The sequence below is a fragment of the Haplochromis burtoni genome, unplaced genomic scaffold (assembly GCF_018398535.1).
Source record: "Haplochromis burtoni strain Fernald_Lab_line unplaced genomic scaffold, NCSU_Asbu1 Contig_83, whole genome shotgun sequence".
NCBI classification, from domain to species: Eukaryota; Metazoa; Chordata; class Actinopteri; order Cichliformes; family Cichlidae; genus Haplochromis; species Haplochromis burtoni.
In genome coordinates, this window is record NW_024582444.1 from 423,122 (window position 1) to 442,680 (window position 19,559).

Sequence of the window (19,559 nt, forward strand, 5' to 3'; positions counted from 1 at the left end):
TAGTTTTTCTTGTTTTCTTGTGTACGAACTTCTCAACTGTTTATTAGACTTTTAACTGCTCCTCTTCTGGAGTAGTTGCCTTACTGACTGCCGCACGATGTGTGACCGTTACCTGTTTTTGGATGAAAAATTTGGATTTCAGACTTGAATTTTTCTATGTTTTCTATGTTTGGTCTTTCTCCTGCTGAATTGTTTCACTAATGAAGCTTACTGTAAGTTCAGTAAGGAAAATCTACAGTCACTTGTCTGCCTGCTTGTTTGATTTATTTTTTTTGCATCACGTGAATGTGTGTGAAAGCTCCACTTGTTTCATGTACATAGGAAACTGTAGATGTCTGCATGTCATGGTCGTGTCTGCTCCCTTTAACAATAATTGAGCTGGGCAGGTGCAGAGGCCAGTAATCTTTTTTTTTTTTTTTCTGGTGTTTTGCGCTTGCACATTGTGGATAAACATTGTGGATAAATTGATGGGAGACGAAGGGAGATATGCAAGAAAAGCTGCCATTGTTCTAGCTTTCACTGCCCTGAGATCAGTTATGATCTGCTTATCGTAAACAAACACAGCTAGCAATGGCAAGTAAATGAGCTTCAGTTATTTATCTTTGTAGCAGATGAGTTTCCTCCTGCTAACTACCTTGGTAAACATGTGATATAATAAACTTTCTTTAAATCAAGACATAACCCTGTTTTTCTGAGATGTGCTTACCTTTCTGTAAAAGTCATATCACTGGTTGATAGAGTGCAATAAACAAAAGTGCAACAAGCAAAATGTACTGAAAGTGAAGTTGTTTTTTCATTTTTTACTCCATTTTTGTATTTAAATTGAATTAATTCTCTCACTTTAAATGCGCTAACATGTGAAACCTGTTACTCTAACCACTCAGAACTGCCACTCACTAGATACTTTGTCCTTTTTAAGACCATTCTCTGTAAACCCAAGAGATAGGTGTACTGGAAAATCTCATTAGATCAGCATTTTCTGAAATCCTTTGTCAGATTCACACGATGTAGCTGCGTGGCAGGCATTAGTAGGACCCAAATGCAGAACTCAAAACACAAAGGGGTGAACTAAACTGGGAACAAGAACTAGGAGCTGTGAGCCAAACAAGGACCACAGAGAAACACACACAGCAATGAGGGACAACATGACCACAGACAGAGGACTAACGACTAATGACAGGATGGGAAACACAAGGGAAAACAGCTGCACCTAATCAGACACAATAAAACAGGAAGGAAGCAAAACTGAACACAGTGAACACAGGACAAGGGACTACCAAAATAAAACAGGAAACACAAGAAACACACTGAGACACGGACTGAGTGAATAGAGGGAACAGAGGGCGCGAGAGACATGACTGGGAAACAGATGACTCAACATGGAGATAGAAGTTAACATACATGACTGACTATGCAGGCAGGAACAAAATGGAATAACCTACATGAACAAGAAACTCAGAACTAGAAATACAAATGGATAAACCAGGAAGAACAAGGAACTAAACAATACCAAATAAGAACATAAGAAACATAGAAACACCGAGTCATAGACCCGGTACCATGACACAGATAGCCATAAAGGCTTCATGAGATTGAGTCAGAGACAATAAGCGTAACACTTGGTTTTGGGGATAAGGTAAAAAATTGGAGTGAGGCATTAAGTTGTGACGCTTAATGTTAGAGAAAAGGGATTAGCATTGCATTATATCAAAATAGTAATCTAAATATGTTTGCAGAATGCTTAGAGATTAACCTTTTACATGACTGATGCTTCCCCTTCTTTATAAACCTACTCTAGCAAATGAAAGTGCAGACAGATGGTCCTGATGCAGTGATTCTTTTATCCTGGGGTATAAAGGAAGAGGCAAAAGAGACTGAGAAGAAGAAAGGGACAGAAAATCTCAACAGGTTGCATTATACATTTGATAGTAAGACTTGCCTGATTATAATGGTATCCATTGAAGTTGTTCCACCAAAGTAAATACAATTGTAAATAAGATGTGGCCTATAAATGTTTTAAATTTACATTTTATAAATTAGACTTTTGAAGCCTACCAGCTAATAATAATTTCTGGGTTTTTTTTGATCATGCAAGAATACCATCTTTTTGCTTTCACCTCTGTCCTCATTATCATATTTGGTGCAAATAAGTACCCTTTTAGCTCTGAGAGAAATCATTTAAAGCAGTAATTAAGGGCCTAATGGCTCAGTGAGGTCATTTAGAGATCTTTTCAGTTTCCTGATGCGTGAAAAGATGTCATAAACTTATAATGCACAGATGCAAAAACAGTATAGGTTGATTAGACAGACCTCAGATTTCCACAGTGAGGATAATTATGCAGTTATAGTCGAGTGTAACACCAGCTTTTATATGCGTGTAAGATGGTAAATCTCAGTGGTGGGATTAGTGCACAACATTTTGCCTAAGCTGGGGGTCTGGGAGGTTAAAGGCTTCACGAGCACATTGTGGGACCTGATGGATGTCACACCGACATGGAGGGTTTAGAGCAGGGCAGAGAGGAAGAAAGAGTGAAAATGTGTGTGACAAAGACAGGGTCAATCTTAGTGTTATATTCATTTATCTCACTTTCTGTCTCCTGTCACCTTACACATATGAAAACACACAGAAACACATACAAGCTCCTCCATGCCTTGTATGTCGGTTAAGAATTGGAAAAGCATGAATCAGAAATGCCTGACAGGTCTTGTTTTTAAATTCTATTTGCAGTTGGACATTTCACAGAGAATTATCTAATGCTGTTGACAGGCTTGAAAAACTGTGTCATAATTCAAGCATCAACTTGACGCAAGTGTCATCATTTTCTTTTTTTCATTACTCATATTTCATTATCAGTGTTTAAAGTGAATTTCTCGAACCACAAAGGAAAACAATGTGCTTTTAAAATGCAATCGTTTCCGACAGCAAATGTCGGTGGTTTGGCTGGGCCAAGAGGAATACATATTGTTGTTCTTTTTAAGACCACATTTTTGAGAGATGCATGTTACCTGTTTTTGTACTTTTGCTTGCTGGACTCTAAGTTACAGATGGGTACCGGATGCCCCTAATAATTTTAAATGCTAAACTATTCAAAACTAAATGAAACATGCTATCAGTATCAACTGACAGCTTTTTCCCAGATTCAAAAAGACGTTGTTTTGTATAGAAGGCTGAATAGATTGCAAGGAAGAACAGAGCTTTTGCACACACTTGACAGATGATTATAGCATTTCAAGGCTATGCACAGTAATTACTAGTTTCTCTATTTTAGAGAAAGGAAACCAGGCACCAGACAGTCTCTTATATAAGTAGTCATGTAAAAAAAAAAAAGAAGCTATATTTTAATGAAGCTATAGGAACTTCCTGTTTAGCGTCCAATGGCTAATTTTAATATACAGTCATCTGTGTGATGCTGATTATGCAGCTTGGCATCATGTATGTCCTGATGCTAGTTTTTCATGACAGCAATGCATACAGATGTTAATGCATGTGTAAGATGCTGCTTTGTGAATCTTATTCAGTAGTCAAATGTTTTGCAATGAGCGTTAAAGATGTAGTTTGAGTTTTCCCTCATCGCTTTTGCCCCTACTCCTCCTGACAACTTGAATTGTTTGATATTTCCTGGTTTGAATGTGTGAATCCATGCATTGTGGTAATGTTTTTAAATGGGTTTGGAAAGCCCCCAACAGATATTAGCATGGACCGTGGAGTCATGATGAGAAGCTTTTTGGACAGTTTTTAGATCATCTCCTCCAAATCATTGCCTCTAGGAATAACTGAGGGCCAGCACAATGGCAAATTTTCACTGTGGTGTCATTTAAAGTCATGCAAAGTTTTGCAACGCTAGTTCATTAGAAAACACAGTACTTATAGTACTCATATCTTTTGAAACGGCTGACGTCATGCTTTTGCTGCTGACTTTGAAAAGCAAGACTGATTTTAAATTGATTTTTGACGATTACAACTGAACTGTGTGCTGTTGTATGTACAGAGATTACAAACAAGCCATAAAGTGAATCATCATATTCATTTAAACGGCACCATATTATTTACATTTCCTGTTTGCTTGTGAGAAAAATTGACCACTGGAATTTAATTTTGAAAACCATATTCTATTCTATTTGCTTTTTGGAGCAGACGTAAATTCCATTGCATGGTTGGTCTTGTGTGAGTGAATGAGTGAGAGAGTGTGTGTGTGTTTCTGTGTGTGTGTGACATGGTCTTGGTTTGAACTTTTTCGGCTGCACGCACACCCTGGCTCTGTGCTACGGGGAAATGTGGGCGTTGTGTCTGCTAGGCCTCTTACACTTGGCTTGTCTACATGCATTACTCACTCACTTCACACACGCATACACACACATGCACATCTGCAAACCCCCACACAGATGTGCACAGTCATATTTGCACATAGAGACACACACACACACACACACACACACACACACACACACACACACACACACACACACACACACACACACAGTGAGAGAGCGTCCATTGAGGATTTCATCTTGCTAAATAGTTAATATTCAAATTGGCCAAGCCTGTCAGGCAGCCAGTGGCATGATAGCATAGCTTGAGTAGTACACATCTCTATCTCGCTCTCTCTCTCAGTCACTGACTCACATACAAACATCACTTCAGAGGACATTACTTTGGCTTATATTTATTTCTTGAACTTAAAACTTAATCTAAACCTTTTCGGTTTAATGTTTTACTTTATGGGAACTTGCTTTTTGTCCCAAAATGGGGGGTGGGGTGGGGGGTTCACCACAGCTGACAGTATAAACAGATTGTGTCCCCATAGTAAACAGAAGTACACACACACCAACACTCTGTACCTCTCTTAATTTATGGCTCTTCATGCTGCAGCACGGCTCCTGGGAACCTAATTTAATTCAAAGTTGGTCAGTCATGTTTACTGAGGTGACGTTAATGCAACGCTGCGGCTCAGTCTGTCGGCTCCCACTCTCACATAGCCTCCTGCAGTCTTGTATCCTGTAGATGGCCTCATTGTGCCTCTGTGTGTCTGCTGGCTACAAATTCATCCCAGGATATCGCGGTAGATTCGTTTATAGCTCATCTTGTCTTTTCGCGACTTTATGGTAGTGATGGCTTTTTATAGGTCTGTGTAGGTGAAGTGCAGGTGATAAAAAAAGACGAAGAAGAAGCTGAAAATGCCACAGTTAATGGTAGCCTAGTGTAAAATAGTAATTCAGGTACTTATAAAAACTGTAAGACAAGAGTCACCAAAATTCAAATGCGTAACTTCAAAGACAGAAATCCGCGTAATTTGGAGAGCAGAGAATACACGCACTCCCTCTCTCTTTTTTCAGAATGAGCCTTGCATGTATCGGACACTTATAAATTCACAATCATAAAGGTCGCCGTAAATTATTTGGTTAAACACTTTCAGAAGCAAACGGTGTGCAGTATAGGCTGAATTTGTGCAGCTTTACCCTTCTGATCCTGCTTGAATAGATGGAGCAGTTGTGGCAGGGACCGTGGTGCGCAGCAGCAGGCAGCAGCAGCAGCTGAGCGGAGAGAGAGGAGCGCGTAGAAACACGCTCTTGGAGAGACCAGAGTCATTCCTATCTCTCTCCGCTTGCCAGTCACACCGAAGACACATCGCAGTGTATCTGAATGTTGCATCACAAAGGATGGCCCCCAAAAAGAAAAGCATAAAGACTCATTTAAACACCCAAGGAAACGCCGCAAAAAGGGAGAGCGTGACTTTCTTGGCATAGAGGAGCGCGCAGAGAGGGTGAGCTCCTTCTCCTTCACTACCAAGATACAAGTTGGATGTATACCGAAGAAATGTGGATTCGGAACGGAACTTTTTTTTTTATTAGTTAAAAATTAACGGATGATTTCATTGGTTCGTTTTGGATTCAGTTGTTTTCAAAGCTAACCCAAGACGCTTAAAACTTGCCCGGAGCTATCCACATCCAAAGAGCGAAGCAAACGCTGTCTACAAAAATCGATAATAATAATAATAATGATAATAAAATAAATAAATGAAGTGAGCCTTTATTTCAAATCCAGGGATTTGGGCTGATGTCCGGATGAAAACTCTGCACTTTAAAGGATGAAAGGCTTTTGGTAAATTGCTACAAAATTCAGCCAAAAGGAAACTAAACGCGTTTGAATTGAAGCATCGTGTCAGAATATAAAGCGCTGCGAGAGTGATGCGTTTTTTTTCCTGGTTTTCTCGTTTAATCTGCATCTCTCTTCTTTGAAAACGCATCGTTAAGACTTTTGAATGCATTTTTATTTTATTTATTTCTTATTTTTCCTCAACACTCAGGTGTTATGTTTAGCTGGGGACAGTGCCATTTACTAGGAGAGAGGAGCGTTTAAAGAGAAATTAAAAAGAATAACTCAGAGGACATTACCTAGTAGTCGGTTGGATCAGCGTCGATACTGGGACAATCACAGGGACACGCCTCGCAGATCATTAAACAAATCAGATAAACGCGGTGCGAAAACCATCAATAGAAGTTATTGATGAGGTGGTATATAAGGCTAATGATTGGCTGAGCCTCTGTTTACTCAAAAGCTTAGCAACAGTATGTTGTGAAACTTTTCGCTGAGGGCTTGACAGCTGAGGCATACAATGCCAAGAGAAAAGGGACCAAGAACTTGTCTTTAAAACTCATTTTTATTGCTGCTTTACTCATTTTTTTAGGACTCAATTTGCGATTGAAAAAAAGAAAACAATTGCGAATTGCTGGAATATTCTTCTTCCTCTGCAAACTAGAATGTCTGCCTTCTGTGCTGCTGCTGCAGGAATTTATGAACCAGAGATTTTTAAGGGAAACATTCCTGAGGAGAGAATTTTGAAATATTTATAGCATCCCTTGTGCAAGAATGGTGGTTGTGACAAGGAACCTATTGATGACCCAGTCAGTGAGAGAGCTGGTGCCAAGACAATTTACCTCTCCACCAGCTACGCTCTCCGTCTGAGAGTCGTCCTTGGAGGAACACAGCTGCTGCACAGCTGGGGATGTGATGGGGTGACTGCTGACATCCCCCTCACCCATCCCCTCTCTCTTTATTAAAACTGTAACATAAACAATGGATCAGAATTTCTCAACGGTTCGAGATGGAAAGCAGCTTACGCCAGAGAGAGACTCCTCGAAACGTGTTCTGACAGGATGCTTTCTCTCCCTGCTCATCTTCACCACGCTGCTAGGCAACACCCTGGTGTGCGCTGCCGTCACCAAGTTCCGACACCTGAGGTCGAAGGTCACCAATTTCTTTGTCATCTCGCTGGCCATCTCTGACCTCCTGGTAGCTATTTTGGTAATGCCATGGAAGGCAGCGACAGAGATTGTGGGGTTTTGGCCGTTTGGTGCATTCTGCAACGTGTGGGTGGCATTTGACATAATGTGCTCCACTGCCTCCATCTTGAACTTGTGTGTGATTAGTGTCGATCGTTACTGGGCCATTTCAAGCCCATTCCGCTATGAACGCAAGATGACCCCTAAAGTAGCGTGTCTGATGATCAGTGTGGCATGGACCTTGTCTGTCCTCATCTCCTTCATTCCTGTTCAGCTTAACTGGCACAAAGCTCAGACCACCAGCTATGTCGAGCTAAATGGAACCTACCCTGATGATTTGCCCCCTGACAACTGTGACTTCAGTCTTAACAGGACCTATGCCATCTCCTCCTCCCTTATCAGCTTCTACATCCCCGTGGCAATTATGATCGTCACCTACACCCGGATCTACCGCATCGCCCAGACACAGATAAGGAGAATATCTGCTTTGGAGCGAGCAGCAGAGAGTGCCAAAAACCGACACAGCAGCATGGGAAACAGTTCAAACATGGACAGTGAGAGCTCATTTAAAATGTCATTCAAAAGAGAAACCAAAGTCTTAAAGACGCTCTCTGTCATTATGGGTGTGTTTGTGTGCTGCTGGTTGCCCTTCTTCATCCTAAACTGCATGGTTCCATTCTGTGAAACACACATGCCAGATGGATCCACAGAATTCCCCTGCATCAGCTCCACCACCTTTGATGTGTTTGTGTGGTTTGGCTGGGCAAACTCTTCGCTCAATCCAATCATCTATGCCTTCAATGCCGACTTCCGCAAGGCCTTCTCCATCCTCCTGGGTTGCCATCGGCTGTGCCCGGGGAGCAACGCCATTGAGATCGTCAGTATTAACAACAATATGGGTGCTCCTACCTCGAACCCCAACTGTCAGTATGAGCCCAAGAGCCACATCCCAAAGGAGGGCAACAGCTCAGCAAACTATGTGATTCCTCACAGCATCCTGTGTCAGGAGGAGGAATTACAGAAGAAAGACGGAAGTGGAGGGGAGGTCGAGGTGGGCGTGGCAAACAACACCCTTGAGAAACACTCACCGGCCATCTCTGGGAATTTAGACAGCGATGCTGAAGTCACCCTGGAAAAGATCAACCCCATAACACAGAACGGACAGCACAAAGCCGTGACATGTTGAGAAAAGGCAAAGGTGCATTGAAATTCAGTGAGGCATGCATGTATGCACAAAGGCAAGAAACGATTACACAGGAGGACAGCAAAAACAAACGGCAGAGACACATGTCTATAGGAACAAGAAACCAGTGAGTGTGTTATACAAGTCCTTAAGACTGTCAAAAAAACCTACATGAAAAACCTACAGAATGTTTTAAAGTACAGGCACTTTATCCTGGATATAACTATCTGCAAAATATATTCAGCATTTATTGATGACATTGACACATTTGATGATAAATGTTGATAATGTGAATATTAACAGCAGAATACTACCTATGGGCACATGTATACATTTTTTTTAGTTTTTGCAAAAATGTATACATCTGCATGTGTATACTGTACAGTGATGACACTATTCTGGAGGGATTCAAACACAGTATATACAGTGGGAGAAAATATAGTATTAGTAAAATATCTTGTAGGTAGGTGCTTTGTATGTGTTTCATGAAAAAGCAAACAAAGTGGGTAAATTGGTTTTGCTACAGTATTGTTAGTCAGCTATTGCAGTTTTTTTTTCCTTTAGCACATTTCTAATGACAGCGAAAGCAAAATCGCTAAATTCCAGTGGCAGTTTATTTGAAGTAAGAACAAAAAATACTGATACCAAAGTAACACTGTTCTGATTACAACTAAAACCAACAACAGAGTTTGATGCTGTAAGCCAAATTGTCAAAAATTTTATTCTTAACCCATCCTCCCACCTCTGCATCACCCACTGTTATCCAAATGAGGTGTACTTGAGAGAGAAAGAGACGAGGAAATGGAGAAAGTTCCTGCCTTTTCTTTTCTTTGTATGCTGATCTTTCTTCAGCCAGCTGGGACTGACCTGAAGTTTCTTCCATTTCTACTCCTTACTCCCTGTTTTCATTGGCTTTGCCTCCCGTCATCCATTCTTCAGTGAAACCTCTTTGGAGTTACTTCTCATCCCCTTCCCCCTTTCACGCTGCCCTTATTTCTTGAGTAATGCCAAGCACCTCTCTCCTTCCTCCACTCTTCTCCCTGTTAGTTTAGTCCTTCACACCTGCACCGTATCTTCTTTTTAATTTCATTTTGTCTGCACCATTGTTTTTGGCAGCCCTCCGTTTTAACCCCCTCCCCCCACCACCACCATCCATTTAAAGTGGTGCTTGTGATTCTATTTTTGGCAAATGCCGTCAGCCCATAATTAAAAAAAGATTGTAAATGTGTAAAACTAAAAACTGCACTTGGACAGAGAGGGTAGAGCAGCAGCCACTAAGTCGACTCAGCCGTAATGCAAGTGACTTTTAACTTTTACTGACCTTTTGTAAGCTTGCAGATATATGATTTTGTAAACTGCTCGTTCTGCAGCTTGACAGTATCTCTCTGTGCAGAGTCAAGTCTGAACGCAGCTAAATTTGAAAATTAAACATTAATTATAATTTATGTAGGACTGTGGAAGTAGGCCAAAATCTTATAAGACAGTTTTCATTAGTGAGTGCTTCTGATGTGCTGCCATCCATTTCCCGTTGTCATGTTTTTGAACAGCCCTGCTTTTTGCACCAGTTAGACTGACTCCATAAGGTCCAATTTAGCACTAAATCAGTCTGAACTTTGCTAATATCTTAGTTAGCCTTAGCTACATTAAAAGATAGTATTGATTATACCAGTGCGCACCAATGCCAACGATCACTTAAGAGTGTAGTAGCAAAACTAAGCAAACAAAAAGTAAGAAATTATGTATTTCAAGCATACAACTGAAACTATAGGGAGAGAAGGATTAAAGCCTATTCATTGGCTTGACTGACACAGAACCAATCGACTACTCTGCTACCTTAACCTAGGAGACAACAGGTGATTTTTTTTTTTTTTTAGTGGCCTTGCATTTGCCAATACAGTTTCATTTTAAGAAGCTAATATAAAACTAAATCATCAAAAGATGACAGCTCTTCATGTGGAGCGTGCACCTACATGCAACTGCAAGCTGTTCACACGTGTTTGGTCAACAGTGCTACAGAGCAGGATGACAAATAAGAAACCAGAAAGGTTCACGTAGCCTTTTCTGTATAGATATCTGTTAGGGTCTACCATAAATAGATATCTGCAGATTCATATCTTCCTGAGAACTGAAGGGAAAAAAACGCCTTTTTCAGTCTAACTTTTTTTTGAGATTTGTGTGTCCACTACAGAGGGCATAAAGGAATAAGCTGAGTTTAGGAAGTTATGCAGATATCTATTTATAGGGATCACTGCCTATACACTAGAAACATATTTCAGTTTCATGTAGTATTTAAAATAAATCTAGTATTTAGGCAAACATGACTGTGAGAGCCAAATATAGATATAGTCTTTTTCTGCTCTGCATTCCTTGGGAAATAGTGCTCAGCAGCACGCTTTCAGGCACTTTGCACTTTGAGTGTCCATCGCATGCAGTTTGTGTCCATGAAGGCATGAAACTGTCGCACATTAGGGAAGGGAAGAACCGATCCAATAGAAAGCAGTAGGTCTTGAACGAAGCATTTGATTTTCCTGCTCTGGAAAATCCAATAGTATCTAGATGGCAACAAAGGGGGAAAGCTTTTAGTTCAATATGTGGCTTGGCTTGTGACACAAAAGCAACACATTGTCCTCTCTGCTTCCCTGTCACCTCCCACGTGTCCATCTATTAAAAAAATGAGATTTTTCTTTTCATTAAGTGCAGTTTAGATTAGGTATCTTTCAGAATGAATTAACTCAATTTTACAAGTGCTCAAGCTATTTCAAGTGCCACAATGTGCTGTAACTCGGCCCAATTATACTCAGCTCTTGCCTTTTGTAGATTATTAGCCATATCAGCTTAGCACTTTGCAGCAGCTCCTCTAAATTCACTCCCTTAGTCAAACAGAAGCCAACTCAAACATGCAATAAAACATGAAGTGCATATAATCTGTCAGGATTGGACATGGAAGGAAACTGCCTTGGGGAAGATTGCCCCTCCCACCCCTTCCCCTTTACACACTCACCTCTTTTTTTTCTCCATCTCTTTCTCTTTTCTCTCGGCTGGCTCTGTCAACTTCGTGAGTCAACCCCTCATGTTAACACTGATTGAATTTATTATTAAATAGAGTGCGCGTACTGTTTCCTGCCTCTAATCTAAGTCGAAGCGCTGAATTAAACTCCCACCTGCTGACTTTATTATTATTATTATTATTAATATTTTATTTTTTTGCCAAAATTCTTATTTCTGGCTGAATGTGGTTGTACTGTAGAGTAAGCTGTGATCTAAACAGTGTTTTATAAGCTGAAATTCAGGGTGGGTACGGGTACTCTTGAATGGGACTGGGATTAATCTGCCATTTCATGCCACATGATTGGATTCGCACATTTTACCAGATGTTTTTGTATATGCTGTATGTAGACATTTATAGAAAACATACCTCCAGCTGAGAGTTCAGATGATGGCTCCATGTAAACCGCCCCCTGAGCCTTCACCTTGTAAACTCAGTGACTCATCTTTTCAGCTGCCACTGCTTTGATTTTGGAGAAGGGTGATGTCAGGCAAGAGTCCCACAAGCAAAATGTTTTGTTTGATCTGGAGCATTTCCTCTAGGCTGCCTTACAAGTTGCTTTGGGGAGCTTTAGTGACAGTACACGGTCTCTCAATCAGTGTAGTTACATGATGTATGACAACTTAAGCAAATCTGACAGTACACAATCCCTCATCCTCGTCCCGCTCCTCCTCCATCTCCTCCAATGACTGGCCAAGCGATGCAACAGACGCAGGGCTGAACAACACTCCCCAGCCCTGGGAATGTGGAGCCATTTCAACAATGATGTCTCAGCTTATTTAACTGTCTAGAGTAATGATGGAGTCCCTACCTCAGCCTTGATTCAGTGACAGAGCTTCATGTAAAAAAATAATTCAGTGGCAGTATTTTGGATAGGGGCTTGCAGGGATTGAGTATTGTACAATGATGTTCAAAATGTAGTCGTGATGAACACAAGTGCTTTTTATCTTGAAAAAAAAATCCTTAATGTGTGTAGCAAGCTTACATGCTGTACGTTTTTTCCAGTGTGGGAATATAATTTACAGTAGGATGCAACAGTCACTGGCTATTTATATATTTATTTATTTACATGGTTCTGGTGTTCATTCATGAAAGTGATGTCAAAGATTATAACCCTCTGAATAATTACAGTATTTAGTTTACAGTTTGTACAGAAAACGTGCCCTTCTTGTAAAATAAACATGTTTTTTTTTTCATAGGTGTTCAGTGACTTCTCTCTCCTTTTTTTCCTAATTTTTTGACTTTGAAGAGATGCACGGGTGTGAGTGGTCATGTACCTCTGACACTCAGTGGATATCGGAAGATCATGCCACTGCAGAGGATCAATGCAGATTGATTGTGACGCATATTTTTTTCCAGCTCCCTGAGCGTGGTGTCCTCGCTGCTCCTGCCTTCGCCCTGCCTTTACATAACCTGACAGCCACTTGACAGTTGACATGTCCTCTTCCTCCACTCTCACCCCTGCCTCATTTGTTAACTTCAATGTGGGTGGAAACCCTTGCAGGCGCAGATATACGGTAACATACTGCTGAGCCGACTACAACGAGATGAAAAATACACTTTTTTTTTTTATTGCATCTTCGCTGATAGTTAAAATACACTTGTAACAGCGTGCACTCAAATAGACTGCACCTTCAAAAATAAAACGCTTTAATGATTTTGTTTAGTTTTTAAAACTAATTAAAGTGTGGCCTCCTGTGAGGGCCTACCCTGTTTATCTTTGTGCCTGTGGAGAATAGGTTTGATAATCAATAGTTTAATTTCAGCTCGCTTGGCTGTAACTTGGTTTGTCAGCTTTTAGCCTTAGGAGCAAATATAAAGCAAAAGATTATACATTTGTAATTAACAGTTGTTATCATTCCTTCTTAAGGAGAAGAAGAAGTCTAAACTGCTGGGGACTTAAAAGCCATCAGTAACATGTGGAAAACTAAACCACAACATATTATTCCTTACTTATAGATAATGGATGGATTGATTTATAGTTAGGCACTTATCTCTGTGTTCAGTAAACAAATTAAGTGAGACGTATGCAAGATTTCTTAAAAAAAAAACTACGACAGCTACTGCATAATGTGTTACTAGAAACCTGTAAGCCCAACCGAGGATGATGCAGCACCTAGATCCAGGTGAGTAGAGTTAGGTAGCATGCTGGGTGACCTCACTCTAACGTAATCCCGATGTAGATTCAGCCCAGATGGCTGCAACGATGAACCGAATCAGTCATTTAACGGTTCCCTTAACAGTTAGGAAAAGGGAAACTAAATCAGTAGGAAGGGGAAAAAAACTCAGTGTAATTTTGCCCACATGTGATGTCACTTAGAGTTAAAATTGATAGCTTCAAAATTTCTTTTCCAATTTATTACTTCTGATTTTCTGATTCATATTTTTTGGAGAATTGATCATGACATTAGGAGCCTATCATAGACCTGCACATTCTGTTCAGGTTGTTAATTGATTGGATATCCTGTGGTGGAGCATTTATTTTGGACCAATAACAGAGTAGCATGGAAAAAGTAAATTGCTTTCCATTAATACGAGAGATCCCACACTAAAAAGAAACTCCTGGACAGAATCAGGTTAGTAAGTAAATTAGAGCTATTGTGGGAGTGGATGCAGCAAGAGGCAATCAGGAAGAAACAGTTATTGAAGATAAGACGCTGCTGTGAGAGAGCGAGTTGGGATGGAAAACACAGGTGAGATTAAAAGGAACTGCCCCAAACCCTCCTGTCAGTTACCATCACAACTGAAAATGATCATTATTTTGTATTTTTTTTAAAAGGGTTTTGCTTCTCCTGGTGTTATGGAGACATGCTCAGTGAGGAATGGCTTTTGTCTGGGCAATGAAAGCAGCCTCCAGGATGGCTTAGTCAGTTCTGTCCATACTACCAACAAACTGTGGATCTCATTCATTTTCTTTTTTGTTACCTTTCTGACTGAGGACCCGATTACTCTTAGTCTGGGTAGACAGATCTAAACAGACAGTTGGTGGTTGAGACCTTTTGCCATTTGAGACTAATAGACACTACCATGCTCTGCTGATGATGACTTGTTTTGAAACTCTTTCTAAAGTTCTTTCTAAATCTGTTTTCATGGCTTGTTTTACTTTTTTTTTTATTTTTTATTCAGCATTTCTCAGACCTTCTGACGTTAAAGAAATTTGTAATCATTTTATAAAACATTTCCTGCTTTTGCTTTGTCATTGTGAGTTTTTGTGTGTAGATTTAAAAAAGAAATTCGGTTTATTTGCAGAAAACTTGAAAACCCTTTTACTGTCTGAAAATCCTTTTAAAGTGAAGCAGAGCTTTAAATGTGAAGATATTAAGTATAAGTGCATAGATAAATGGTTTAACGTCTAATCACCAAGCTAAATCTCCTTCTGAAAAGAAGAAGCACCAAATATTCTTTAAATGTGGTTGTAATGCATTGTTTAAGTGCCTTGCCTTTGCACAACCTCAAGTGGAGATAAAGATAAAGAGATACAAATTTGGTAGAAAACTGAAACACAAAACAAGCTTTGTACTCGCTTGATTTGATAGAACATATAGAGACATGCTTTATTATACTTGAAAAGAAGATTAAACATAGCATTTGAAGGCTTAACCATTTTCCTTCTGAAGTGTGCCCAGTGAGAGGCTGCAGCAGAGTGGTACATTTCTGAGAGCTAAACCCATCAGCTTATGCTGCAGTGCACACAGAAATGATTGGATATAACACATTTGTAAGATATTTTAAAAAGGAAGAGAGAGAATATAAAAAGGCGAACCTTAGCTTTAAATTTCACCACTTCTGACACATTGGCAACTCCCATATCAGCCTTTGTATTGATATTTAACCTATTCTGAGAGGGATTGAGGGGCACGGTGGGGTCACAGTGGAAATACAGTTAAGGTTAATGATTGACTGCAGGCAGCAAAATGCAATGAGCATGCATGCACAACACTACAGAATGGTTATGTAACTGCAGCAATGCTCATTTAGGTACACAACTTAAAAGAAAGAGCATTTCCATCCAGATTTGCTGGTAAATTTGGTAGAGGTTAAACAAATGGCTGAAAGGTCTAAAATCATCAATCTGTCATATTGGATGTTATGTTATTTCCATTAAAGATGTATCAAAATGTCAAAATTTAAATATTTAACATGCCTTCACGAGTGAATTACCCTGTTCCCTGCTTCAAATGATTACTTCTGACTTTCAATTTGCAAAATGAATCACCTCGCATTAATAGTGAAATCATTTTATTTGCAAAAGTAACACCTTTTGTCAAGGGAGGGTACCCAGAGGATTAGAAACATGCCATTCAATTTGCCCCTTTCCCCTTGGCACTCTCATGCTCATATAATTTTGATGCACTTCTGGAGTTGTTTCAGAATTTCTCCAATATTCATTGCTGGACTGCTTTTGGCGTCTAAAGGTGCACACATACAGTGCACTGCATGCATCTATGGAGGTAATCAGGGTTAATCCAGTTTGATTTTGGTCTGTAGTTGATGTTTATGAAATAGAAAGTTGTTGTCATAATTAAGTTTAACTTTTAGCTTTAACTCATTAACTGTAATTTTCACATAAAAGTGTTTTGTTGCTCTTTGACAGTTTTACAGCATATGTGGAAAATTGGTATAACAGGCTTTGTGGGTAATTTCTCATACTATATCATAAGAGTCAGAGTAATTTGATGAGTTAAATCTGTTGGGATGAAGTGCAAAAAAGTAATACCAATGCACTGATTTGCAAATCTCACGAACACACATTTTATTTACAATAGAAGGTAGAAAAATATGAAATGTTTAAAGTGAGTAAATGTACCATTTTAAGTAAAAATATAGTCATTTAGAATTTGATGGCTCCAAATGTTTTCAGTTGGTCAAAGGTCTGGACTGAAGGCAGGTCAGTTGAGCACCTGGACTTTTCTACTTATGAAGCCGTGCTGCTGTAATAGTTGCAGTACAGTGGGGCAAAAAAGTATTTAGTCAGCCACCGATTGTGCAAGTTCCCCCACTTAAAATGATGACAGAGGTCAGTAATTTGCACCAGAGGTACACTTCAACTGTGAGAGACAGAATGTGAAAAAAAAATCCATGAATCCACATGGTAGGATTTGTAAAGAATTTATTCGTAAATCAGGGTGGAAAATAAGTATTTGGTCACCTCAAACAAGGAAAATCTCTGGCTCTCACAGACCTGTAACGTCTTCTGTAAGAAGCTTTTCTGTCCCCCACTCGTTACCTGTATGAATGGCACCTGTTTGAACTCATCATCTGTATAAAAGACACCTGTCCACAGCCTCAAACAGTCAGACTCCAAACTCCGCCATGGCCAAGACCAAAGAGCTTTCGAAGGACACCAGGAAAAGTATTGTAGACCTGCACCAGACTGGGAAGAGTGAATCTACAATAGGCAAGCAGCTTGGTGTGAAAAAATCAACTGTGGGAGCAATCATCAGAAAATGGAAGACATACAAGACCACTGATAATCTCCCTCGATCTGGGGCTCCACGCAAGATCTCATCCCGTGGGGTCAAAATGATCATGAGAACGGTGAGCAAAGATCCCAGAACCACACGGGGGGACCTGGTGAATGACCTGCAGAGAGCTGGGACCAAAGTAACAAAGGTCACCATCAGTAACACACTACAACGGCAGGGAATCAAATCCCGCAGTGCCAGACGTGTTCCGCTGCTGAAGCCAGTGCATGTCCAGGCCCGTCTGAAGTTTGCCAGAGAGCACATGGATGATACAGCAGAGGATTGGGAGAATGTCATGTGGTCAGATGAAACCAAAGTAGAACTTTTTGGTATAAACTCAACTCGTCGTGTTTGGAGGAAGAAGAATACTGAGTTGCATCCCAAGAACACCATACCTACTGTGAAGCATGGGGGTGGAAACATCATGCTATGGGGCTGTTTTTCTGCCAAGGGGACAGGACGACTGATCCGTGTTAAGGACAGAATGAATGGGGCCATGTATCGTGAGATTTTGAGCCAAAACCTCCTTCCATCAGTGAGAACTTTGAAGATGAAACGAGGCTGGGTCTTCCAACATGACAATGATCCAAAACACACCGCCCGGGCAACAAAGGAGTGGCTCCGTAAGAAGCATTTGAAAGTCCTGGAGTGGCCTAGCCAGTCTCCAGACCTCAACCCCATAGAAAATCTGTGGCGGGAGTTGAAAGTCCGTGTTGCTCGGCGACAGCCCCAAAACATCACTGCTCTCGAGAAGATCTGCATGGAGGAATGGGCCAAAATACCAGCTACTGTGTGTGCAAACCTGGTAAAGACCTATAGTAAACGTTTGACCTCTGTTATTGCCAACAAAGGTTATGTTACAAAGTATTGAGTTGTATTTTTGTTATTGACCAAATACTTATTTTCCACCCTGATTTACGAATAAATTCTTTACAAATCCTACCATGTGGATTCATGGATTTTTTTTTCACATTCTGTCTCTCACAGTTGAAGTGTACCTCTGGTGCAAATTACTGACCTCTGTCATCATTTTAGGTGGGGGAACTTGCACAATCGGTGGCTGACTAAGTACTTTTTTGCCCCACTGTATGTGGTTTAGTATTGTTTTGATAAATATGCAAGAACATCCCTGCAAAAGATGATGTCTGGATGGGAGAATATTTTGCCACCACCATATTAATCCACCACCATATTGCACCATAAATGCAACTTTTGAACTAAGGGCTGTTAACAAGCTAAATGTTCCCACTTTTCTTTAGTCTAGTGAAAACGATCCATCTCACCACAGAAACGTTTTACACTTTGTCACAGTCTATTTTAAATAAGCTTTGGCAGAGATAAGACTGCGGTGTTTGTGGATCATGTTCACATATAGTTTCTTCTTGGCACGATAGCTCTTTATGTGTGCATGGCATAAAAAACTGTGTTCAGAGACAATGATAGTTCCTGAACTCGTTCCGTGATTCCCATGGCAGAATTATAGCAGCTTTGAATTCATTGTCCAAAATGTCAAAGGCATCCAGTATAAATTTCCACACTTGTCCCTTGCGCACAGAGATTTCTCCAGAATTTTTGAATCTTTCAGTGATATTATATACTGTTGATAATGATATATTCAAAGTTCTCACAAAACATTCTTTTCACAGAACATTGTTCACACATTTTGTAGATGCTTCTGCATGTCTGAGATGCTCATTTTAGATGCTTTATGTTAATGACTAATTAACTCAATTAGTTGCAAAATGTTTCTATAGCTTTCTCTTTAGCACCACTTACATTTCCAGATTTTCGTTGACCCTGACCAATTTTCCTGAGATCTGTTGCTGCCATTAAGTCCATAAATTCTGTTGCAAATAAAATACACAACAGAGATTTGCTGTAGTATTTTTGTTCATTTTGGTGTACAGGGATTGGACAACAGATGGTGGTTAATAAATTCACTCTTACCCAGCAACATCACCGGTGTTATCTCTCTGTGCCAAACACACACATTACTAGAGCATCAAACAGGTTTCTCCAGGAAATGATGTTATCTACTAAATGTTGCAGACTACCTGAACTTTCAATACTTCACATTTGTAGGCAGATGGCATTTCCTCCAGATGGTGGACCTTGAGGTGTTTTTCTTGCATGTTATCTCCAAGAAACCTTTAATGGTCTTTCTGGTCTGATGTTTCTGAGTATGCTAAAGATGGATAATATTTGTGCCAACCTTATGGTACACTACCTGCCCATGGGACTTGGGTTTTGTTTTATTCATGTTAGTTGTCCTTGAACTCTATCTTTACCCGGGTCTCTGCTTGAAATTTCAGAGGCTTTTTTGACAGTTACTTCCGTCATTCCTCATGTGCCTCTGTTTCAGCACTAAGAAACTGGGGAATGTGATCACCTATATAGCATCTGCTTGACTCTTCTACTCCCTTGATCAACAAAAAAACCAGAAGCGTGGCGGTTTCATTGCTTCATTTCAATGCTGTAAATGTTGTCACATTCAAAAATAAATTCTCAGAGGATCAAAGAGTGACACTGGCGTTACTTTAAGGAATCACTATGACCTTGCTTTCAATATTATTGATCATCACAG

The 19,559-nt window shown here is 40.1% G+C and overlaps 1 protein-coding gene across 1 annotated transcript; it reads left to right on the forward strand.

Moving 5' to 3' along the window:
• Positions 1-6,800: 6,800 nt before the first annotated feature.
• Positions 6,801-8,668, forward strand: drd1b (dopamine receptor D1b). Its single transcript, NM_001315543.1, is given in 1 exon segment — positions 6,801-8,668. A coding segment is annotated over 1 exon segment (1,392 nt). The 5' UTR covers positions 6,801-7,075; the 3' UTR covers positions 8,468-8,668.
• The last annotated feature ends 10,891 nt before the right edge of the window (positions 8,669-19,559 follow it).